General features: G+C 51.2%; 2 protein-coding genes and 1 long non-coding RNA gene across 5 annotated transcripts in view; 2 read left to right on the top strand and 1 right to left on the bottom strand.

Annotated features, from left to right (window-relative positions):
- Positions 1-13,434, top strand: part of HSD17B14 (hydroxysteroid 17-beta dehydrogenase 14) — a 13,813-nt gene extending 379 nt beyond the window's left edge. Inside the window, exons 2-10 of one of the 3 annotated variants that reach the window (XM_010996365.3) lie at positions 83-221; positions 710-748; positions 860-942; positions 1,560-1,626; positions 4,348-4,439; positions 10,970-11,074; positions 11,307-11,374; positions 11,489-11,585; positions 11,673-13,434. In XM_010996365.3, coding sequence (XP_010994667.1) covers positions 134-221; positions 710-748; positions 860-942; positions 1,560-1,626; positions 4,348-4,439; positions 10,970-11,074; positions 11,307-11,374; positions 11,489-11,585; positions 11,673-11,846 — 813 coding nt within the window. In that variant the 5' untranslated portion in view covers positions 83-133 and the 3' untranslated portion in view covers positions 11,847-13,434. The remainder of the gene's footprint in view (positions 1-82; positions 222-709; positions 749-859; positions 943-1,559; positions 1,627-4,347; positions 4,440-10,969; positions 11,075-11,306; positions 11,375-11,488; positions 11,586-11,672) is intronic. The other 2 variants (XM_064489497.1, XM_064489498.1) reach the window with 2 other exon arrangements.
- Positions 13,170-16,654, bottom strand: LOC105102895 (uncharacterized). The gene is made up of 3 exons (XR_838409.3): positions 16,606-16,654; positions 16,036-16,163; positions 13,170-14,293 (listed from the first exon to the last, which is right to left on the bottom strand). It is a non-coding gene; the product is annotated as an uncharacterized LOC105102895 (long non-coding RNA).
- BCAT2 (branched chain amino acid transaminase 2) lies at positions 13,493-24,924 on the top strand. The gene is made up of 11 exons (XM_031459046.2): positions 13,493-13,709; positions 16,956-17,030; positions 17,351-17,554; positions 21,031-21,141; positions 21,230-21,349; positions 21,488-21,651; positions 22,797-22,939; positions 23,107-23,192; positions 23,435-23,575; positions 23,653-23,727; positions 24,509-24,924. Exons 1-11 carry the CDS (start codon positions 13,686-13,688, stop codon positions 24,545-24,547), a joined length of 1,182 nt encoding a protein of 393 aa, XP_031314906.1. The 5' UTR covers positions 13,493-13,685; the 3' UTR covers positions 24,548-24,924.

The following is a 24,924-nucleotide window of genomic DNA, read 5'->3' as shown; positions in this document are numbered from 1 at the left end:
TGGCAACGCCCCTTCAGGGTCGGGCTTCCAGGGTCCAGCCCCTATTTACGGTTCAATCACACTACCTCACCTGACTTCGGAGGTGGATAGAAGCCCGGAGTGAGTGACAGAGGGAGAGACGGTCTGCTGCGGAATGGCATCGGGAACGCGCTATGCCGGGAAGGTGGTCGTCGTGACAGGGGGCGGGCGCGGCATCGGAGCAGGGATAGTTAGAGCCTTCGGTGAGTGGGGTCTGGCTGGCTCTAAATATTGAAGTCTGGGAGAAGAGGGACCCCTGGGGGGTTAGTGGGTGTGGGAAGGAGTATTTTCTGTACTGGAATGTAGATTCTTACCTTACGAAATCTAATTTGCAAAGTTAACGAAGACTTAGGGAGTGGTAGCCTGGGGCCTGAGATTTTGGCGCATTTCCAATCTCCATTGCATCTCTTTCTCTGGGTCTCAATTATAGCTACAAAGCGGGTCTTGCAGGTTTAGGGTTTACTCTGAAACCAGGGTTGGGGGGCTCGGGAACCCCAGCAGGCACCTGGAGTAGCCAAGGAGAATAGGTGTCCAGGCTTCTGCCTTTGTCCTAGGGGGATCATCATGAGACTTTGGGGTCACTAGGAGAGCAAGGGGGAGACAGTCCCCACTCCAGGTGGCCACAAGAGGACAGCAGAAGCCTTTGCCAAATTCTGCTTTGGTATATAAACTGTTCCCTTCCTATTCTCAGCGGAAAGCGGCGCCCAAGTGGTTATCTGTGACAAAGATGGTGAGTGAGGGTCCCTCATTCCTTACCCCAACCCCTCCTCCTTTAGATCCAGAAGGAATCCAGGCCGCCAGGCCCCTCCTACCTCAGACCCCAGCCCTTCTCTTTCTGCAGAGTCCAGGGGTCAGGCTCTGGAGCAAGAGCTTCCTGGAACTGTCTTTCTCCTCTGTGATGTGACTCAGGAGGAAGATGTGAAGGTGAGCGTATTTTCTGTCCCTACCGTCCCCCTACCCCATCTTCAATTTCTCTCTCTCTCTTTAGCTTTGTGCTCTTCCAGGCTTTTGCACATGCTGTTCCCTCTACCTTGTCCTCTTCTCCTGGCTACATTGTACTGATCCCAAAGGTTTCAGCTCAATATCATTTCCCTAATTCCCCAAGAATTTCCCCAACTCTGCTGGCCAGGTTCTGTGTCTCCTGGGAAGAGTCTCCTTTATCTCCCACTCCTTCAAGGCTTGTCACACTTGTCGCATGGAGTGGAACCAATAAATTCTTCACTGAAGTTCTCCTCTGAGAGATTTTCTCTTTCTTTAGTGTTTCTATCCCTTCCCTTTAGTGGAATCTCTGACATCTGCCCTTCACTCTCACCCGGTCCCTGGGTTTCTGGAGTAATGACTGCCATGTGAATGTCACCAGATCTTTGGTCCCTGGCACCCCTGACTTCCAGTCTCCTCTTCTCCTGCCATGCCTGGTGATTCTGGGAGGGGTCCCCCACATCTGGTTCCTGTCCCCTCAGCTGTGAATCTAGCCTCCCATCCTTGCTTTATTTTTGGGAGGCCGGTTGCAAACACCGCTCACTCACAGTCTTTCTCCTCAGACGCTCATTTCTGAGACTGTCCGCCGTTTTGGCCACCTGGATTGTGTAGTCAACAACGCCGGCTACCGTAAGTTGTGAGGCCCAAGGGCCGTTCTCCACTGGTGTCGACCGACCTCGTGGCTTCCCACCCCATTTCTGGCTCTGTTCAATCCCTGTAGCCTCAGTGTCTTATCTACAAAGTGAGGCTGATGGCCCTTCTCATTTTTTTCCCTGAGAAGACATACTCTCAGCTCATGGTTTATTGGGCTTGGTGTAGAGGCTTTGAAGGGAACTTGCCATCAGCGTGATGACTGCCCTTCATAAGAATGCCTCACTTTGGTAAACCGAGGCTCAGAGAGGTGAACTGATTGGACTAAGGTCACGCAGCAAGGCCATGGTAGAAAGAAGCCTCTCTTACTGGCTGTGCAACTTCGAGCAATTGACTTACCCTCTCTGAGCTGCACTTTCCTTCTCTTGTAAGAATTTAAAGAGGTGACAGATACTAGCTCAGCCTTTCTCTCTGTGTCCTTTAGCCATTCAAAAGATATTTATTGAGCATGTACTATGCCCCATATTCTGTCCTAAGGACTGCGGATTTAACAGTGAACAAAATAGACCAAATATTCCTGTCCACATAGGATTCACATTCTAGAGTAGGGAAATAGACAAGAAAAGATGAATGCTTTTTTTAATCTTGATTTTAATTTTTTAATTTTTATTTTTTTTTGGATTGAATATCTAGATTTATTTATGATTATTCAATTATTTAAATAATTTATGTATAAATACTCAAGTATTCAAATAGTTTGTAGCAGTGCCTTTTTAAAACACATTTATTGTCATATGGTTGTTGTACAGTAAACTACACTTATTTCAAATGTACAATTTGATGGATTTTGATAGATGTACACATCAGTGAAACCACTACCACAATTAAGAGAGCTAACATTTCCATCACACCCCAAGAGGTACAATTTTTGAATTCCCAATTTATCCTTTCCCACCCTCTTTACCCCCAAGACAGATAGGGCTAATCCTCATTATTTGCAGATTCCATATTTGCAAATTCACCTGCTGTGTGGGGCGTGGGGGAGGGGGTGTCTTGTAACCTCCGAATCAGTCCTCACTGTGCTTTCCTGGTATTCTCGGACATACGCGGAGAGGCAAACATGTGAGATGCCCACAGCAATTTTTCCAGCTAAGTCCAAACACGGTGATGTTCTGCCCTCTGGGTTCAGTTCTCAAACAAAGAGATGCCCAGAGGAGGGAGACCGGATAGGGCAGGTAAGGAGCTTGCTCTCTGTCCAGCTGGGTGGGTTTGAATCCTAGCTCTGGCAGCCGTGAGTAGGACTGCCTCAGGCAAGTCACTTCAAACTCCTGAACGTCCTTTGCAAAATAAATAAAATAGAGTTTACCAGTATGGGTTGTTTTTAGGATTAAAGATTATAATCCATGTTAGATTGCCACACAGCTATATACATAAACATATGTACATATGGACTGACACACATATGTCCTGTCTTATCTGTTGACGCTGCTTTAACAGAAATACCAAAGACTGTGGTGGCTTAGACCAAGGACATTTATTTCTCACAGTAATGGAAGCTGGGAGGTCTCAGATCAAGGTGGAGGCAGATGCAGTGTCTGCTGTAGGCCTGCTTCTTGCTGGGGCCTCACATGGTGGTGGAAGGGGCAAGGGACCTCTCTGGGGTCTCTTTTATGAGGGCACGAATCCCATTCAAGAGGGCTCCATCCTCGTGCCCTAATCAGCTCCCACAGACCCCCTGCTTTGGAACACCATCACATTAGAGGTTAGGATTTCAACATAGGAGTCTTGGTGAGGGACAAAAACATTCAGTCCACATGTATATATTATTATGTATATTGTATGCACATATTTTCCCTAGGAGCAATGGGTCAGTATTCACCAATTCAGTGTCCACTGCAACTTTATAGACTATGGCTGCCTTAAATGACGAAAGTCAATTGAATACATTGGCATGTCCAGTAGTGATAAAGGCTATGATGAAAAATTAAGCTGACTGAGGGCTCAGAGAATGACAGGGGCTGTTTTGGACGAGGATCCCAGGCGGATTCAATGAAGGTGTTTGGTCTATTTTGTTCCCTGAAGGAAGCAAGGCCACAAACTCTGGGTGTCTAGGGGAGAAATAACCCAATATTTCTTTAACTTTCCATCATCTTGTTTCCGACCTCTCTGTCCCCTTATCCACTTAACTCCTAAAGCCTTTGGAAGGTTCAGAGTCCATTTTTTCCATAGTCTGTCTTTTCTCCTGTTCTCACTCCTACCTTTCCAGCTTTTTTCCTTCTGAATGTGGATTTTTCTGTCCTGCCATCCTCCCACCTCCTACTGTTTATTAGATAACCAGAACATTATAGTGCAAAGCGTCTGGCACGAATATTGACTTGTGAAATTTCTAAGCCCAAGAACAAAGTGTTACTCTCATTCTGTATTTTTTGGTGGTGGTGGGGTAATTAGGTTTGTTTGTTTATTTGTTTGATGGAGGTATTGGGGATTGAACCTAGAGCCTCGTGCATGCTAAGCATGCGCTCTATGCCTGAGCTATTTATTATCTTCCCTCAGCAAACCACATCGTCTTAATCCAATTGTGAGACTCCTGTTTGAGAGACCACCATACAACCTCCTGATCTTTTCAGGATCACTGACCCTCTTGTTTGTCACCCACCATCCTATGCCCACCCCCAACCCCATGCCTATTTCCCTTCCCTGTTTTCTTGTCTTCAAGGCTCCCTCATCCTCATCTCTGCTCTCTCCCACCCTCACCCTTAGATCCACCTCCGCAGTGGCCCGAGGAGACCTCCGCCCAGGGCTTCCGGCAGCTGCTGGAGCTGAACCTGCTGGGCACATACACCCTGACCAAGGTGAGGGCTGGGGCCACAACAGTCAGGCCCAGGTTGTCAGACCCACTTTGTCGCAAAGCCAAATGTTTTTTTGTGACTTGCTTTGATCTTATTCCCAAAGGACTCCCTTTTTTTTTTTGTCAATGAATGCAAATGAATGCGTGCAAATCCCTGCATTCCTCAAAGACTAGCTGTTGTAGGAACAGAACCCCCTCTTCTTAGGAACCTTCCAGAGTGGTGTGAGGGTACTGGTGTGGGATGTTGACAATATGGAGGGAAGGGTTGGGACCAGAGTCAGTCAGAGAGAGTTCCAGTTTTGCCACCTACTGAATAGTTATTAGGAGCAAAGAGCATCTCCCTCTTCCTCAACGTCTTTCCTCTGAATCTTCCCATAATTGGGTAATTAGGTTGATTTATTACTTTACTATGTATTTATCGAATGTAAGTACTGGGGATTGAACCCAGGACTTCTCTGCATCTTAAGGCACCTGCTCAACCACTGAGCTACACCCTCCTCCCCCTGCATCCATTTTAAAGGTAGACTTGTTAGGATTTCCTTATAGACTCGATGTGGGGGTGGACTTGAGAAAGAAAGGAATGGGTGTTTGGTTTGGTTTGGATTTATTTGCCCCACCCCTCCCCCCAGCAGCCAACAGGGCAGTGTTGCCAACCACCACCTTGCCACCCCGGGGAAGCCTGGGGAGGAGCAGGTGGTGGCAGGGAGCTGTCCAGTGTGGGATAGTCACCAGATGTCCACGTGGGGGCCATGGGTCTAGGGCAAGGGCTGAGGTCTGGAGACATGGGTTTGGAGCACACCAGCTTGAGGCTGGAGCTCAGAAAAGCAAATGCAGACAGAGGAGAGGGGAGGCCCCAGGAGTGGGTCAGCGGTCAGCCACGTGGGGAACCTCGGATGCCAACCTCAATACCTCATGTGACAGCCAGGTGAGATGTCCCCCAGCAGCTGGATAGTCCCTCGCTCAACCAGCGAGCCCTGGCTCCTGTCCCCAGTTTCTGTTTGCCATCTAAATTGGCACCTCCATACAGTAAGGCACACGTCCACTGCAGCCTGTAAACTGCATGTGTGTGTATTTCTCTTTCTCTCCCTCCCTCTCTCATTAGCTGTCAGCATTTAAAAAGAAGGGGGGCAGTGGGAAGGTATAGCTCAGTGGTGGAGCACGTGCTCAGCACGCACAAGGTCCTGGGCTCAATCCCTACTACCTCCATTAACCAAAAAATTAATCAATTAATTAAAATTTTAAAATAATATACAAATGTTTCATAAACAACTGGATTTCTGATTTCTCTTGAAAAGTTAGCTACCTGGACCCATGGGGAGGGTGACAGTCTGCTAAATGTGGCCTCGTCCTCCACTGTACCCCAGTCTCCCCCCACCATGGGCCTCCTTACTTTGTTACCTGTGAGGGGCTGGTACAGAAGCCTTGTGTGGGAGTAGAGGTCTAGATATGGAGCCCATCTGTCCAGATTCTCTGCCACTTCCTCCTTGTGACATCAGGCAAGTTACTCCATCTCCCTGCACCTAAGTTTTTTCATGTGCAGAATGAGGCTAATAATGGTAGCTAATTCACAGGGTTGTTCTGAGAATTGAATGAGATTAAAATAAATACCCACAAAGCCCTTAGAACATGCCAGGCACAGAGTTTACCATCTGCCAGTTATTATTGTTTAACATGAACCTTGTCCCATTCTGTTCCTTGCAGCCCATCTACCTCACTCAGTTTGAGGTCTCTGGGATATGTACTCTGGGAAAATGAAGCCTGGGAGAAAGAGAAGGGAAAAGGTGAAGGCTGAGCTGAACCTTGAGTGGGAGGGGAGGAAGGAGAGAAGTAAGGCATAGGGTAATTCACTCACCAAAAGAGTGTGCAAAGGCCCTGGGGCAGAAACCACTTGGGTGTGTTTTAAGAACAAGAGAACTCCCATCTCCATCTCCCCTGAACAATTAGAAGCATAATGTTAAGCTTATTCTATCCATTGCCTCCTGCCATCCCCTACTCAGACATATAATTCCATTAGTAAGAACTTTATAAATACTACCAATGGATTAGAATGCTCATTTATTTTCGTTTTGACAAAATATTGTTAAAAATTAAAATTAAGCCTTTTTAACATGACCAAATTACTGTTAGATTTCCTAAGAAAATTAACAGTAATTTCTTCCTACCATTTAATACCCAAGCCCTATTTCAGTTCACCCAGTGGTTCTCAAATGTCTTATTACAGTTGGTTTGTTCACACTAAGCTCCAGGCAAAGCCTGCCCATTACATTTGATTTCTCAGAGGACAAAGACTTTAGTCTCCTTATTCATGCCTCCAGCCCAGCAGCTAAAACAGTGGCCGTTGCAAAGAAATTTGTGGACATGCGTTAAGTTGCTGCCATTATCACCATCATGATTATAACCATCCACACTGCCATCACCACCATCACTGCCATTACCATCATCGTCATCATTTTTACATCATTACCATCCTCACCATCATTGCCATCATCACCGTCATCATTACAATCTTCATCAGTTGCCAGCATCCCCACATCATCATCCTCATTACCTTCATCATCACCACCACCACTAACATCCCTTGGAAGCTGTCTAAATGTCAGTTCTGAGACCCCAGCCCTGGCCTCCTGAATCAGAACCTCTGGGGTTTTGGTCTCCCTGGTGGATTCTGACTCAAGCCAACTTTAGTGATTCCCTAGGCTAGAGAAAACAATAGAGCAATCAGGAATATTTATATAGTTATCTTGTGGGCAACAGGCATCCACAGAAGATGTTTGAACAGAGAAGTGTCTGGTGTACACTCTCAGAGCTGGATTGGTTCTTAGAGACCTATCTGTTTGTTCATCTATTTATTCATCAAAGACTGAGCTTTCATAGATGTCAGGGAGCATTCTTGGTGCTGGTAATACACCACGTGGTCTTCGCTCTTGTGGAGTTTATAGTCACGGGACAGCTAGGTGTTCTATAAACGAGATGAGTTTCCACGGGTGAGAGTATTCTGGTTCTGGTTTGTTCTGGGAGCCAAGGAAGGCTTCTTGTAGGAAGTGAAAGATGAACAACAATTAATTAGGAGAGAAGGTGGGGGAGACTGGTGAGTCAGGCCATTAAGAGTCCAGTGGGTTCTTGATGGAGCTACAGGGAGGTGCAGCTGTCCCTGGCAGAGAGAGCAGCCTATTCACAGGCCTGGCAGTGAGGGTTTGGAGTCCTTGAGGTGCTTAATGGAGTGAGTGAAGGGGGTGGTTCAGGAAGGAGTTGGGGGGCAAATACATGGGGGGATCTTGAGGGGCCAGGCTGAGACATCTGGTCTTGATCTCAAGAGAAATAGGGAGCCACAGAAGACATTTGAGCAAGGAAGTGATGTGAGCCCATTAATACTAACAGATCTTTAGTTATAACAGATCTCCCTGGCTCTTGTATGAGGAACAAATCAGAGGGCAAAGTCAGGTGGGAATTAGTATCAGGAGAGGATTGCTCATGTGCAAGTGAGAAGAGGTGGCCTTCAGGGCCTCACCCAATCTGTTGCTTCTCTGATCCCACCTCCCACCACAGTGGCCCCTTTGCTGTCAAATGCACCCAGCCTGTTCCTGCCTCAGGGCCTTTGCACTCACTATTCCCTCTGCCTGGCACGATGATCTCAAAGAAATCCCCACAAATCTCACCTTCCCGAAGCCCTCCCCTGGTGCCCTGTTTGCAGCTGTCCCCAGCCCAATGGTCCCATTCCCCTTCATCCTGCTCTACTTCTGATTTCATATCCCTAATCACACTCTAGAACATTCAGTAGTGTACTTTTTTTTGTTTCTTGCTGCCTCCCCCACAGAACTTAGGCTCCACAAGGGCAGAAATCTTTCCCTGTCTTGTTTCCTGCAGTGTCCCCAGTGTTGACTACAGTACCTGGCACATAATAGGTCCTCAACAACTGTTCGTTAAATGAATTAATGAGGTGGAGGGAATTGTATAGAGTCAAGAGATCCTTAGAAGGCACAATGGCCGGGGCTTGGTGATGGGTCTCATGAGGAACTGAAGGAGGTGGAGGCTCCAGAAGACTCCCTGATGCCCCAGGTCTCCAGCCTGAGACTCTGGGAGGGACTAGACCCCATGCTGGAGGCTGGGAACCAGGGGGTGGGGCAGATTTTCTGGGGAGACAATGGAATAAGTTTTGCAGGCAAGACACAGAAATGGAAATGGCCAAGGGTAGCAGGTCAGGAGCTTCAGAAGGTGGCTCCAAGGGAGATTGCAGGAGATGCTGGTGGAAAAACCAGCCAAGTGGGGGCTCCCCCAGCAGAACTCAGAGAGTGAGAAGCAGACCCTGGAACCCTAACCCTTAGGGGAAATGCAGTCAGGCCCCAGAGAAGCTGCAGGACATGCAGGAGAGCCAGGATCTTTCAGATTTGGTGTCGGAAGAGAGGGAGGGAGAAGAGGGGGAGAGTCAGGCCAATAAAAGACCAGGGGGTCCTTGATGTATCCGCGGAGGTGCAATGGGTGAGCTTGGTGGGGAGTGGGGGTGTATGGGAGCCAAGGAATATGTGGGAGGGCTGGAAAGGGGCCAAGGGAGTGTAGGACAAATATTTATTGAGCATCAGCTGAGTGCCCAGGGCTGGCATGAGGGTGGCGAATACATGTGTCTCAGCCCCCATGGACCACACCTTTGAGGGGTTGGGGAGGGGAGGGAGTTAAACAGCCCCGCGGGGAGAGATAAGGATGAAGGAGAGAAATATGGCAGGGGCAGGGCCTGGGGTGGGGGCTTGGGGAGGAAGGGTTTCAAGGTGGGTGGGAGTGAGGGGAGAAGGAGAGGGTGAAGGGAGGGGTGGTCCCTGAGGAGGAGGCTAGAGGATTAGGGTCCTCTCCCCGCCCCCACCCCCCAAGGTCCCCATATTCACATCAGTCATGCTGATATTATCTTAAAGTTCTTAGTACTTAGAGTTGGCAGAGTTTACGGTTGTGGGTTTTGGTCTCGGACTGCCAGGCCACAAATACTGGCTCTGTCAGGTGTCACATGACCCTCTGGCTAGTAGTCACCCTTCTGTTCTTCAGTCTCCTCACCTGGAGGAAGGGGTTGCTGACTGGACCCCTTTCTGGTACTGTTGTGAGGATTAAATGAGCAAATGGGGGTAAAGAGCTGAGAATAGGGGCAGGCACATAACTGATCCTCAACAAATTCATTCATTGAGTCCAGTGATATTTATTGAGCCTCTATTATGTGCCAGATACCTTAGTATTGGGGATGAATCAGAATAAGAAATTTCCACCGTCCCTCGTGGGTTTTTGCATTCTGGTGGGAGAGAGAGAATGAGCAAATGAGGAAATAAAAAATATATATAAATAATATATATATATATATATTTTATATATATATACATAAAATTCAGAAGGGGTGCATGACAGAGACAAGGAATCAGGAAGTGGCATGGGGGCCCAGGGAGAGGCAGTTTGCAAGTTTTAAATAGGATGGTCAGGGAAAACCTCACCGAGGTGACATTTGAACAGGATTTGAAATTGCTGAGGGGCTAGGATTGTCCAGCTTTAGCCCTGAAACTGTGGACTGAATGTCCCATGCCCCCAGAAACCCTTCAGCTCCTGGGAAAACTGGGAAACTTGGTCACCCTAGGAGTGAGTCACATGCTAGGTCAGGCAATATATTCCAGGTAGAGAGAATAGCACGTGCAAAGGTCCTGAGGTTGGAACACTCAGGGTATGTTTGAAGCACTGAGGACAGGGTGGAGGCCGTTTTGGGGTGAGTGGAGAAGGTTTGAAAGAGCTTCTCAGGTGAACTGGAGAGGGAGATAATTTAGGTTCCCTCCTTGACTACTTCTTGAGGAAGCCAGCTTGTGCCCGTTAATCTTTAGTGGCAGGGACAGGCCCTGCAGAGTCAGCTCAGCTGCTCAAGACAAGGAAGGGAAAGGATAGAATTTGAGCTTATTCAAGGTCATGTGTAACGAAAGAACAGTCAGAGTGGGAGGGAGAGAGAAGGAAAGGGAAGGGGAGAGAGTTGAGAGAGAATTTAGGGACCTCTGGGTGGCCAGGGGATTGTGGGGGAGATGGTGGCAGAATATGGGGTGTATTTCATGGCCTCCCATGTCATGTTCTCACCACAGAGCTCTCACTGAAACTCGGAGAAACCATCTTCCCCTCCATGCATAAAAGGGATTCCTCCCATTTTTGTAAAATATGCAGCCATCTTGGTCTCTCTTGCATTTTCCTATCTGGTTATGGATGGGAGTTTGAGTAACATACAAAGACCTAGAGAGAGAGGCACAGAGACCCTGAGAGAGGGGGACAGGGGCACAGAAAGTGGGGGACAGAGACAGAGAGAGGCAGTAGAAGAGACATAGAGAAAAATCCCTTCCAGACAAGGAGACACTCCTTAGGGGCTGAGACTCAGAGATCCTGGGCAAACCAGAGAAGGCCGGTCCTTCATGCTGTCCCTATTAGACACCCAGATCAACTAGTGAATACACCAGGGAGATGGCCATTGTCCTGGCCATCTGGATGAATTTCAGCAGGGTTTGGGGCACTGTACTCTGCCTTCTGTCTCCCCAGCTTGCCCTCCCTCACCTGCGGAAGAGCCGGGGGAATGTCATCAACATCTCCAGTCTGGTCGGGGCAATTGGCCAGTCCCAGGCAGTTCCCTATGTGGCCACTAAGGTACCCTGGTCCTTCCTATAGGAGCCTCAGCCCTGAGGCACAGCCAGCTATGACAGGTTATGTTATGCAAGTGTCTCCTAAGAAACAGCCTGATACCTCCCAAGGAAGCCTGCGAGGAGGGCTTGACTTCCCGATGCTGATGCCCCTACTTGGTGCCTCTTAGTTGGGAGGAGAGGATGGGAGGACCCTCATCTTTCCTGGTCTGAACTTTCTTCTCACCCTGTCTTTGCAGGGGGCAGTAACAGCCATGACCAAAGCTTTGGCCCTGGATGAGAGTCAATATGGCGTCCGTGTCAACTGGTGAGCAGCTCCACATGGGCTGAGAGCCTCCTGGGGGAACTGGGAAGGCTATGAGTGAGCCCAAGAGGCAGTGTTTGCAGCAGACTTTACTGATCCTCTCTTCTTTCACTCCAGCATCTCCCCGGGAAACATCTGGACCCCACTGTGGGAAGATCTGGCAGCCTCAACACCTGATCCCACTGCCACAATCCGAGAGGGCACACTGGCCCAGGTAGGAATGGGGGCCACCCAGGTGGTATGGGGGTTGTGGTCAGGTGGGGGCTCCTCTTGATCTCGATTTTCGCTTGTCTCTCCCCAGCCCCTGGGCCGCATGGGCCAGCCAGCTGAGGTGGGGGCTGCCGCTGTGTTCCTGGCCTCTGAAGCCACCTTTTGCACAGGGATTGAGCTGCTGGTGACTGGGGGTGCTGAGCTGGGGTATGGGTGCAAGGCAGGTCCGGGCACCCCAGTGGAGACCCCCACCATACCTTCCTGATCTCCCACATTTCCACTTGGGCCTCCCTGACTAGGGCTCTCCCACCCCAAACACAGTGTCCCAAATTCCAGCTTCTACATTCTGCCTCTCAGGTACCGCCCCCAATTGGAGACATTAAACCACCTCACAGGTTCCCAAAAAGCACTTTGCAGTGGAGGAGGAGGGCATCATTACATTTATTTTCAGCCCTTTATGAGTCCTACCACACCAGGACCCCATCCCCCGCCTCCCCCTCAGCCCCACGCATTCCCACGCGTGCCCTGGACCCGAGGGACTACAACTCCTGGCAGGCCTTGCAGAAAGAGCCTGTATGTAGGCAGGGGCTCCTGGGAAAGGCAGTGCTGGTCGGCTTCACCTGCGCGCTAATGAAAAGGTCCGCAGGGGAGAATAAATTAGACTCTAATTAGAAGATGATGGAGGAGGTAAAGCAAAAGACCTCCTCTTTATTTTTGGCCCCTAGGAGAGAGGATTGTTGACCTTGCTACTTGCGGAGTTGGAGAGTGGCCATCGCCAAAAGTCTTGAGGGAAGAGAAAGCTGGGGGTTGAAACTCCTGCGTAGGAGGGAGGAGGGGCTGGGGTCCGGAAAAACCTGGGTTTGGGGAAGGAGGGAAAACCAAGGGGTGTAGATTCCCTGGCTGGGAAGGATTGGAACCTAGACTCCACGAGGCGGGGCGACAGGCCCAGTCTTGGGTAAGTCCCCCAGGTGAGGAGGCGGAGCTGCATTGCTGCTGCGGATTGGCCGCGGCGGGGGTGTGCGGCAATCTCTGATTGGCCGCTGCGGAGGCTGGAGCGGTCTGGGCGCCGCACCCTAACGACTCCAGCCAAGGCGGTGGGGGAGGAGGACTGGGGAGAAGGGAAGAAAAACAGGGAGACATCCTGCGGGGGAGGGTTGTGAATCTGCCTGCCTGCCTGTGGCCCTTAGGGCTGGGGAACAGAATTTGAGGACAAAATGTCCCAGGGTAGCACAGTGACCTAGGACCCAGAGTTTAAGGATACAGCAGGAACGATATTTTGGTGTCACAGTCACCCGGATGGTGGAGTTGAGGGGCACAGTTACCGAGCACGATATAGGGGACACTGATGCAGGTTTGAATTGCTACAGAGAAGAGGGATCCTGTGGGGCTGTGATCGGCTAATTTTGCCTCTGGGGATCATGAAGTTGGGGAGACACTCTTGAAGGGAAACAGGCTGTTTATAGAAACTCATTGATGAATTGCTGGATTGGAAATTTTCGGGCCTCACTGGTGAAAGGGGCTGGAAGGAGGCATGGTGAACCGTGTGTGTGTTTAACTCTTAAAAAGTTACAAAGAATGCACATGTATCTTCTCGTTGGAAAGAAAACCTATATTCAAACAGAGAAGTATCCAAACAGTGAACCTCCCCCTTCATCCCTACCTGCCACCCTCTTCAGAGTCCTTTCCCTGTTCCTGTGCATTTTTACATAATACCTGTGCCCACCGACATTTATAGCAAGAATTGTGATATGTAAAGATTTCTGCTCCCTGCCTTTCCCTTCTCTTGCTCGGGCTGCTTATCCTTGATAGCGCTCCACAATAGTGCTGAACCTATTAAAAGGCATTTTTTCAAAGACGTTGCATGGCGTGGGGGCTGGGGAGGGCCTAGGAGGAGGGTGTGTTTCGGCCGCCTTGCCCTGCCGGTTCTAGCGCATGCGCTCTGCAGCAGGGCCTAGCTCCCCGCAGGCGCCCCACATCTGGGAAGGCCTGGTCCATCTGGGGTGCCGGCTGGTGGCCATCCCACGAAAGGGCGTCAGTGGGGCGGGGCTGGAACGGCTTTTTCTCAGGCTGCGCTCTGGGCGGGCAGTTACCCGCCACACCGACTATGGCCGCGGCCGCAGTGAGGCAGGTGGGTTCTCGGCCCAGTGCTGGGGGTGCTGGGGGACCCTGAGGCGAGGCGCACTTCCGGGAGGACCACTCGCCCGCGGCCGGTCCGGCGTCGCCCCGCTTCTCCCGCGCTCGGGTTCCGCTGCGGGGCGCCGAGGAAACGGGGGCCCCTTAGAAAAGAGCACGAAAGGGGGTGCGGGGGAGAGGTAATCAGTGGGAAGGGCACCTGGATGGGAGGTATGAGGAAGGAAGCACGGAGGAGACAGTAATGGGGAGGGTTGGGACTGGGGTGGGAGGATGGATTAGGAGGGAAGAGTCAGCCTCCTAGTTGGTGGGGGCACCAGGATAAGACATCCAGCACCTCTAGGAATGGGAGTATGATGAAGGCACAGAGTTCAGTCTCAAATCTGGACTGGGAATTGGACCCAAGGCCCGATTCTTTAACGACAAATGTAGAATGTTGTGTCCCTAAAATCTCTTATCTGAAACCCTGCACCTGCATTGGAAGTTGAGGCAGCATCTCATTGTCAGTGACAGATCCTCCAGGTGAAAGTAGGACCGTCCATTCTTACTGAGAGGATGTCAACAGGTAGAGCTTCGGAGAGTCTGTGAATTTAGAGAACAGGGTTTCTCAGTGAGGAAGGAAACAGTAACAACTCAAAGAAGGAGGTCTTTACAACCCTTGACAGCTGCAGCATAACATTGGGAGAAGTGTTTCCTGTTAATTGTTCACCTGACTTTATCTGGGGCTCTTATTCCAGCTTGATAGATAGCAGGAAAGATTTTCACTTTCTTAGCATCTTAGTGACTGAGACAGGCCTGGGGCAGTCTAGGCTTTGATGGTGACCCTCCCGGGCTATGGTGGGACAGTCCTGGGCAGTGATAGGGACAGTATGGGGTTATGATGTGGAGAGTCTTGGGGTGTCATAGGACAGTCCCGGACTGTTATTGGACCTGGGCTGTGATGGGACAGTTCTACATGTCATGGAATCAGTGCTGAGCTGTGACAGGGACACTTTGAGGCTATGATAGAGATAGTTCCTGGCTGAGACAAGGACAGCACTGCACAATGATGGGGACTTTTCCCAGGCTGTAATGTGGGGACAGTCCTGGGCTGTAATGGGATACAGTGGAGGCTCCATCCTGTCACAGAGCCCTGCCTTGTGTATACCACCAACCCCAACCATTTCTCATTTCTTAATTCAGCCCCACTCCTTTTATACCCTTTGTCCCCAAAGCCCATCTGCCACCTGAGATCTCCTTTGGCTTGGGGTATCAGATGGAGGGGCACTTTCCCTGAGCAGAGCTGAGACTCCTGCCCCTAGAACAATGTCCTGGGAGAATGAAAGCATCTTCTCTTAGTGTGACAGGGTCTCTATGGACAATGCAGATTCAGTATCTCCTGGAAATGGTGCCCGGCACTTTCTCTCTTCCTTGTGGGTGTGTTTTTCTGCCTCTCCTGTCTGTCTCTCCTGGACATCTCTGTCTCTCAGCATCGCTGAGACAGTTTCTCTCCAGGTGTTTGTAATGGTCTGTCTCTCCCAGTCTTTACTCATTTCTCTAGGTCTCTCTTTTACTTTGTGCTATCACCTGACATCTGGTCTTTGTCTATTTCTCTCCTTTTCCCTGTTCATTCTCTCTCATGGCTTCTCTTTATCCTGCCTTCAGCATTTTCTTGATTTCTCCAGGCTTTACCTTGCCTGAATTTCTCTCCCTCTTGTCTCTTGTCTCTCTCTCTCTCCCTTGAAAAAAAAAATTTTTTTTTGAATTGAAGTATAGTTGTTTACAATGTTGTGTTAGTTTCAGGTGTCCAGCAAAGAGATTCAGATATGTATATATTCTTTTCTGATGCAAATTCTTACAAGATATTGAATCTAGTTCCCTGTGCCATACAGTAGGTCCTTGTTTCTCTTGCTCTCTTTCTGATCGTTTCTATTTAGGTATCTCTTGGCCTTGATTTCCGTTCTTGAAAGTTTGTTTTCTATTTCCGTGTCTCTATCTTTTTCACACTCTTGGTCTTCCCTCTCTTACACTCCCCCCCCCACCCCACCCCCTGCCCATTCTGGCTCCTTCTGAGGGCTGCTTTCCTGCACTACATGCTGGCTTTCTCCTGGGTGTCCACATTTTCTCTATACTCTGGGTGTCCTGTCCCCTCCTATACAGAAACGTGGCTTAAGGCTTGAGCAGGCTACACATTGCCACCTAGAGGCCATGCCTGGGACCCACATGCTGATCATCCCAGAAGCCCTCTGCTCCCACACCCGCATCCCAGAAGCCCTCGGCTTGGATGTCATGGCCTAGACTTTAGGACATTACAACCCTGCAGCCCGCCTCTGCCCATGACTCACCTACTGACCAGTGACTTCGGCCACTCACATCCGTTCTCAGTGATTGGTGTCAGTTCACCCATAGGGCAGGAGCGGGCTAGGCTCTTCCGCCTCTCCCAACCTCATGACACAGCTGCCTTCACCCTGGGCTGAGGAAAGAGGCATTGTGAAGTCAAAGACCACTGATGAAAGTTTACCATGCTGGACACAGTCAAACCTACTCTCCCCTGCTGGCCTCGGGCAGGACCACAAGGGAAGTGTTCATCTGAGCAGTGTCCTTTGGTGACTGGGGTGGTCCCAGGTCCATGTGGCTGCCCCTCAGTTCTGGGATCTGAAAGGAACTGGGATCACTGGTGTGGGATTGTGGCTTCAGATAAGCTGAGCCCAGTTGATCAGAAAGGATAAGGACTTGGACTTCTGGGTCTGAGGGAGGAGGGGGCTAGGGCCTGGAATCCTGGGTCTGAGGGAAGATGGGGCTGACTGCCCAGATTTCGGGTTCTGAGGGAGGAGGGGCCGGCGGAGTGTGACCTATAGGTCCCTCACTTTTCTAAATCTTCTGGTTTTGGGTCCCCCAGGGAAGCCTTCACTTACCTGCACACCTTCCCTTGTCGTCTTCAGTCTGAACTGGCCTCAGGGCTGGGGCCAAAGTTCCCTGGGGTGGGAGGTGCCTGTGTTTGACTTTGCTCCAGCATGGAGGAAGGGATGCGAGCTGATTCAGTTCTTTGTAGGGATGGCCTCGTGGAGGCAGAGATGGGGCTTGGCCTCCTTCAGGATCTCCTCTTGGTCAGGGCCACATGCCCTGCCTAGAATGCACTGGGCCTGGGACAGAGCAGGCCAGAGGGACCTCCCAAGTGCAGGAGGTGACAAAGGTGGTGTCTGGACCCCCTGCTCCCTCTCTCTCCCGGCCTCCTCACCTTTCTTACTTCTGTTTCCACCCCCAGATTTGGGCCCGAGAATTTCTCCCTGTCCCTTGGCTTCTGTGTGGTCCCAGAAGATATGCCTCGTCCAGCTTCAAGGTGAAACGAAGGGCTATACTTTTGGATCTTAGGAGGAGGAACTGGGGGCCTGGACCACTAGGTCTGAGGGAGGAGAGGGCTAGGGGCTGGATTTGGGCATCTCCAAAAGTTCCAAGGCCCAAAGGTAAAGGTGGGTGGCAATGGAGTAGTCTAATTGCCTGCCATCAGGCCCTGGGGAAGAGATGACACTACATGTCCCAGAAGCCTCTGGGGCTGCAAGTCCCTCTTCTCTCTGCGTCTTACCCCCAGGGGTTCATGGGAGTTTTAGTTTTTCAGATTGGAGGTTGTGGTCAGATTCGAGGACACACCTGTCTCCTCAGGCTGTGGACCTGCAGCTGGAAATGACACAGAAGCCTCATAAGAAGCCCGATCCCAGCAAGCCCCTGCTGTTTGGGAAGACATTCACCGACCACATGCTGATGGTGGAATGGAACAGAGAGAAGGGCTGGGGCCAGCCCCGAATCCAGCCCTTCCAGACCCTCACGCTGCACCCGGCTAGCTCCGCTCTCCACTACTCCCTGCAGGTGGCGTGGCGGCGGCCCTCCATCCCCGTCTCTCCCTGCTTCTCTTCCCTCTTGCTGGGTCTACCCTCCTGGGTTTGCTTTTTGTGTGTTTCTCATTTCTGGGCCTTCTTCATCCATCCATTTTCTGAGGCTTCGCATGTCCCAGGCTTCGTGTTGGGCGAGGCTGGCTTGGTTCACTGAGATGAGGGGACCCAGTTCCGTCACTTGAAAACCCCACCTTTTGGTTCCAACTCAGGGAGATCCGGGCTCTGATGGAGGCAGCTGAGGCATTGTGGGAGGCCAGAAGAGGAACCCTACCCTCCCTCGAATTTGAAAGAAAGTGGGGTCTTTCCTGGCAAAGAGGGGAGCTTAGGTTGTTAGAGGGAGAGGGGACAGCCAGTGCAGACACCAGTGCAAAGAAAAGCCCCACATATTTGGGGAGGATTGTGGGGTTGGGGCCTGGTAGGGAAGGCTGAGGATGTCATCAGGGCCAAAGAAGAGCTGAGGAGTTGGGACCTTGTCGGGGTCCTGGGAGCCCTGGAGGGATCTGAGCAGGGTTGCAGCAGGCCCACTCTAGGTATAGGAAGACCCCTCTCAGGCCACGTGAAGGGCTGAGCTGGGGCCAGAGCTCGGGGGATGCATGGAGGGGTTGAGACAAAGAGATTCAGGGGCAGAGACATTCAGGGACACCAGGGATTGGCAGGCTGGGTGAGAGAAGGGCAAGGAGGGCCAAGGGTGATGCCCAGAGGTTTGGTCAGGTGACCATGTAGACCATGGGAACGGCCCCCTATGGGGACACAGGAGGAGGACTGGCTCCTACAGACTCGGTGAGGGGCCTGTGAGGACAGAGATCCCCGAGGCCTGTGGTTTCCGACCTCAAGCACTGGCCGAAATTAGTCTTTCTGAGGAAGCTTTCTTTGTGAGAAGACTTGGATGAACGTACTGCACGTCTAGTCGCTGGTTTGCAGTTGGGGTCCTTTTTGTCCCTTAAGACATAGTTCTGTGAGGTTAGTCATGTTTTTCTTTTCAGAGTTTTGATAGTTTTTCTTCCCACCTCCTCTGCACATTTGACTAGAACCAGTCTGTCCTGTGCAGAGCTGACACAGCTTTGGGAGCAGTTAGATATGAAGGACGGGCAGTCGGGGGATGTCCACAGATCCCCCCAGGAAGGTTATTTTTGGAGACCACCATTTACCTCTCCTCTCAGCCCAACACCCAAGGGTGTCCCACCGCTAAGGACCCAGTCCTTTTCATTTAGTGGAGTGAGTGCAGAAGGAGGAGTTTAGATACCCTGGCATCCACAACACACTTTTTTGTGACCCCTCCCATCTAGGGCACCTGGAGGGCTGAGGCCAGCTGAGGGCATGGGCAAGTCACATCCCCATGTCATCCCGACTCCGGGGCCCATGTCAAATAACACGCCAACTGCTCGTGTTGTCATTTTTAACTTTTGTGGTAATAACACACATCCATAACAATACATAAAACATAGGGTGGACCATTTTAACCATTTTAAAATCTACCATTCAGTGACATTTCGTACATTCACAGTGTTGGGCACCATTACCACTATCTGATTCCAGAAATTTTTTTATCATCCAAAACAGAAACCCCATACCCATTAAGGAGTCACTCTCCAAGCCCCTCACCCCAGCTTCTGGCGACCATTAATTGGCTTTCTGTCTTCATCTCCCTGCATTTTTTTTTTCAATTTTTGTCTCCCTTTACAGAGGTACTGGAGATTAAACATGTTCTACCACTGAGCTCTACCTCCACCTCCCCATGTCCCTGTATTTTTAAACTTGTAATTTTATTTGGAGTGTTTTTTTAAAATGAAAAATAGCTTTTTAAAAAAAATGGGTCATATATTTACCCAGTTCAAAAATGTCAAAGAAGGAATGATTATAGCTCCCCAGCTCCCGAGCCGCCTCTTCACCTCCCGCAACAGCAGCCCCCAGTACCAGCCCCCGTGTCCTTCCAGAGGTCTGCTTTCTGGATAGCAACACTGACATGTGTAATTGTTTTACCCCATTCTTCTCCCACCAAACTCACCCACTTTGGTACATATGGTACACTCACTGTTTTGCATCTTGCTGCCTTCCTTTAAAGTAGCTTGGAGGGTTCTTAGTGGGGAGGGTATAGCTTAGTGGTAGAGTGCTTGCCTAGCACGCACGAGGTCCTGGGTTCGATCCCTAGTACTGCCATCAAGATAAACAAATAGATAAACCCAACTACCCCTGCTCCCTGAAAAAGAAAGAAAGAAAGAAAGAAAAAGTAGCTGTAAGATTCTTGAGCAGCCCTTCAAGAGTTCCCCCCCCCCCTGCTTTTTGCTGCTGTGTAGTAGTCTATCCTAACTGTGCCTCCTTTAGATAATCCCCTACTGTTGGACACTTAGGTTGTTTCCAGTCTTGTGCTATTATAAACAGTGTTGCAATAAACCAGCCAAGGCATCACTTCCTCTAAGTGCCAGTGTATCTCTCCTCTCAGTTTCTGAAACTGTTGGACAAAAGGGTATGTGCACTTGTAACTGTGACAGGGGTTGAGCCACTACCACCTCCACAGAAGTTGTATCAGTTTCCACACTTACCAGCCCAGCCTGTTTCCTCTTACCCTGGGTGACCCTTGTCAAACCTTTAGATTTTTTCCAATCTCCTAAGTGACTTTAAAGGTACTTCAAAGGTTTTATTTTATTTTATCTTTTTAAGGTTTTTTTTTGGGGGGGGGGGTAATTTGATTGATTGATCCAAGATTGATTTTAAATGGAAGCACTGGGGATTGAACCCAGGACCTCATGCATAAGCATGTACTCTACCACTGAGCTACACCCTCCCCCTTTATTTTATCTTTTAATTGAAGTATAATTGGCTTACAATATTGTGTTCATGTCAGGTTAGAATCAGCCAAGTGTTTCGGTTATATATATATATGTATATATATATTCATTTTTTCCATTCTAGTTTATTACAAGATGCGGAATATAGTTCCCTGTGCTATACAGCAGGACCTTGTTTATTTAAAAATGGTTTTATTTGGAGAAATTTCAAACATAAAAGTGTGACAATAATTCCCCCCTCCATCACCCTCCCTCATCAGTTAGCACAGGCTTGTCACCGTCTTTTTTCACCTGGACTTCTACTAACCCTTTCTCCTTTCTGTATGATGTGGAAGCGAATCCTGGACATTGTATTATTTCATCCATAGCAATTTCAGCGTTCTGCCAAAACACAGGGCTCTTTAAAAGCGTAGGTTCATTCCTGAGAAACAGTCCTAGTAACACGGAAACGGCTTAAGCAGAGCATCCTCCGTGCACCTCTGTCTCTGGGTCTCTCTGAATCTGTATCTTTTCTCTCTCTCCCCTCCTCTTTGTGCTCAGCGTGTTCACCTCCTCCCCGCTCTCTGCATTTTTCTGTCTATATCCCTGTGTATCAGCCTGTCTCCCTGGCTGGCTGAGGTGGTCTCTGAGCTCTGACCGCCTGCCCGCCTGCCTGTCCCTGCAGCTCTTTGAAGGCATGAAGGCGTTCAAAGGTAGGGACCAGCAGGTGCGCCTCTTCCGACCGTGGCTCAACATGGACCGGATGCTACGCTCGGCCCTGCGCCTCTGCCTGCCGGTGAGGGGCCCTGGCCGCCCTGGGGGAGGAGGGCGCGGGCAGGGGCGAGGATCGCGAGGGCCGCCTGACTCATCGGCCTCCTGCCCAGAGTTTTGACAAGGTAGAGTTGCTTGAGTGCATCCGCCAGCTGGTGGAAGTGGACAAGGACTGGGTTCCCGACAGCACTGGCAGCAGCCTCTACGTGCGGCCGGTGTTCATTGGCAACCAGGTGGGCCGGCTCTCAGTGGGTTGGGTTGGGGTGGGGACGACACTTGGCGGGGTGGTTCCTAATGGGTATGGCTGGGGACCCAGAGGAGCTGGGGGCCCAGACTCCTGGGTCCCTGATGCACCCTTCTGCCCATCGCAGCCCTCGCTAGGTGTTGGCAATCCCACGCAAGCCCTCCTGTACGTCATTCTCTGCCCCGTGGGCTCCTACTTCCCCGGAGATGCCTTGAGCCCTGTCTCCCTCCTAGCCGACCCCACGTTCATCCGGGCCTGGGTGGGTGGGGTCGGCGACTGCAAGCTGGGGGGGTAAGTAGTCCCTCCCCCACCTTGCAGGTCTGGTGCACTGGGTGTCAGAGACACGGAGTGTAGTGCTCGCGCTTTGGGGTGTGTCTTTGGATGTCCTCGTCCTGTTTCCCATGGTTGGGGACAGCTTTGCTTGTATGTTGGGTTGTAATGTCATTGGTATTGGTGTTGGGGGAGCCAGGGTGTCCCGGCCAAGTGCTGTGGACAAATCGGCTCAGAGACCAGAAGGGATTGGGTGGAGTGAAGCGGAGAAACTAGGATGGCCCCCAGGGAGATGAAATTAACTCACTGGTCTTCCCCCAGGTAGCCTCCCCTGAAGACCCAAGATCCCACCCATCCCATAGTCCCCTGGGGCTCCAGTGCCCATCACCCTGTGTGTGGACTTTCTGTGTAAATCTGTCCTGCCAGGGGCTTTGTCTTGTTGGGCAAGGAGTGTGGTGATAAGGCAGAGGGCTGGGGAAGGGTGTGCTGGGGCAGCAAGTGTGACCCCAGCTGGGAGTTCATGCAGGTCCTTTCAACATACCTGCATGGGGGCAGGGAGGAGAGGCAGAGTCACAGAAGTTGTCAGGGAGGAAAAATAAGCCTGTTTTTTGCTAAAAGATTAACAGGCCAGGCTAAGCCCTGAACATGGAACGGAGGGGCTGGGATCTTGTCCCAGAGGCAGTGGGGAGCCATGGAAGGCTTATGAGCAGGTGAGGAGTGAGGTCAGCTCTGGGTGAGAGACAGGGCTAAAACAGGTGATATGGAAATCATCAAGGTGGCCCAGTTTATTGAGGGAGCCCAGAAGGAGGCCTGAAACCCCAGCCTGGAGGTTCAGAAACACCCCTCAGAGGAGGGGACATAACAGGTGGTTTTGAAGGACATTAGGGGATTTGGTCGGTTGGAGAGCTGAGTGAGGAGGGTGATTGGCAGAGGAGGCAGTGGTGCATTTGTGATCTGGAGAGTGGAAAGGAGTGGGGAGAGGGGACCTAGAGCCTTGACCCCAAGCTACTGGCTAGGGATTCTCTCTTGGGGGCACTGGGGAGCCATGGAAGGGTTGTGAGTCAGGGAGAAGCAGGGTCAGCCCTGGTCTGGAAAGACCCACATAGGGCCACGCTGGAGAAGGATGGGGATCCCTTGCCTTGGTCAACCATGTGCCTGTCCCCCAGGAATTATGGGCCCACCGTGTTTGTGCAGCAGGAGGCAGAAAAAAGGGGCTGTGAACAGGTCCTCTGGCTGTATGGGCCTGACCACCAACTCACCGAAGTGGGCACCATGAACATCTTCATCTTCTGGACCTATGAAGATGGGGGTGAGCTCACCCCTGGCCCCACCCAAGCCCTGGTGAAGTGGGTGGTGGCTTAATTCTTAGTGGATTGCAGGTCTCAGGGTTTGGGGGTCAGTGGGGTGGCTCCTAAGAGGATGGGAGAGTGGCATGAGGGTGTCAGGTCACACCCCGATCCCTTCCTGGTGACCCAGTGCTGGAACTGGTGACCCCCCCGCTGGACGGTGTCATCCTGCCTGGAGTAGTCCGACAGAGCCTGCTGGACCTGGCCCATTCCTGGGTGAGGACATAGTGTCTTTGGGTGGCCGGAGTGATGGGGTGCTGCTGAATTGGGGGTCAGAGTATCAGGGGGCTGTGGGGGGGGCTGGGGCACAATGGCATATCTCTGCCCCCCTCCTCTCTCTGGGGGTCTCCGCCCCCCTCTTGGGTCTCTGTTTTCCTCAGTATCCCTACTGCGGGAGCGGCGGGGCTCTGCAGCAGGGCAGCCTACTGGCTCTGATGTAAGTGTGTCTTGCCCCACAGGGTGAGTTCCGGGTGACAGAGCAGAAGATCACCATGAAGGAGTTCATGAGGGCATTGGAGGACGGGCGGGTTCGGGAAGTTTTTGGTTCAGGCACCGCTTGCCAGGTCTGCCCCGTGCACCGAATCCTGTACGAAGGCAAGGTGAGGTGGGGCTGCCCTTGGCGATGAGGGAGAAGTAGAGGACAGGGCGCCATCCTCATGGGCACTCTCTTCCCCAGCACCTCCACGTTCCAACCATGGAAAACGGCCCTGAGCTTATCCTCCGCTTCCAGAAGGAACTGAAGGCTATCCAGGTGAGGGGCACTTGCTGGGAGATGGGCTGGATGTTTGTTCCCCAAAGAAGTTAACGTCCCCCTCATAGTCTCCACAAACAGTTAATGGCTCCTCCCTTCGGTTTCTGGGCTTGGATTGAGTTTGCTTTCCTGGAGCCTTCATGGTTTAGAATACTTCTTGGGGCTAAATGACCCTTTCCTGTGAGTCTTTGGACCCCTGGCTTGAGAAATCCCCTTCCCACAAGCCTCTGGGACCTAAAGCCAGCCTCTTAGCCACTGAGGTTCTCGCCCCAAGGATCCCCAGGAGCACTGGGCTACTCCTCCGGCCTGAGAAGTCTTCTTCCTATAAGTCTCTGGACCGTGACCTGCTCTGATCTGGGAAGGTTTACTCTCATAAGCCTCTGGAGGTCTTTTCATTCATGTGAGCAGAGATAACTTTCCTTTCCTGGCACTTGATCTAGAGCTACCTTTCCTGTGAGCATCTGTAAACTCCTGTACATCAGGACCTAGAGCTACACCTCTTGACTCTCCAGGCTTTCTCAGCTGAAAATGACTTCTCCGAAGAGGCTTCAGGGCCTTACAATAACTCCTCTTTGCAGAACTACATGTCCCTTAAGCCTCTGCGCCATCTTTGCCACGACTCCGCCCGCCGGATGATTGTTGGCGGGCGTCCGGGAAGCGGACTACATTTCCCATGAGGTCCTGGGGCGCAACTTCACTCCCACTCAGCCTGGGACGACCCGGGGCCTCCTGGGAGTTGTAGTGTAGCTTCCTCTGACCTCCGCCTTCTGTTATCCCCCAGTACGGAACGAAAGCCCACGAGTGGATGCTTCTGGTGTGACGCTGTGGGCTGTGCCCCACCACTCCATGGACCCACTGACCTGTAGCATCCCGTCTCCGTTGGATCTTCGCCTCCATACCAATGACTCACCTGAAGTGCAATATGAAATAAAGGGGAGGGGGGCCCGGGACGCCTGGATCTCCGGCGCTCCCACGTTACACTCCCAAAGCCATAAGGGCCAGAGCCAGGCGTCTTGGCCCCTAGCCCCGCCGCTCAGGCCTTGGGGACCTGGACTCCCAGCTGCTCCGTGTTGTGGTGTCAAGGATACACCTTGATCCTGACTCTGCATCTCCGTCCTTCAGCCGGATCTCCCCGTGCTGCCGCTGATTTTTTTTTTTTCTCGCTGCAATTTTGAAATAAAATGCCAAAGAACAAGA

Source organism: Camelus dromedarius, chromosome 9 (assembly GCF_036321535.1).
Source record: "Camelus dromedarius isolate mCamDro1 chromosome 9, mCamDro1.pat, whole genome shotgun sequence".
NCBI lineage: Eukaryota > Metazoa > Chordata > Mammalia > Artiodactyla > Camelidae > Camelus > Camelus dromedarius.
The sequence above is the reverse complement of the archived record's forward strand: the minus strand, read 5'-3'. Positions and strand labels throughout refer to the sequence as shown.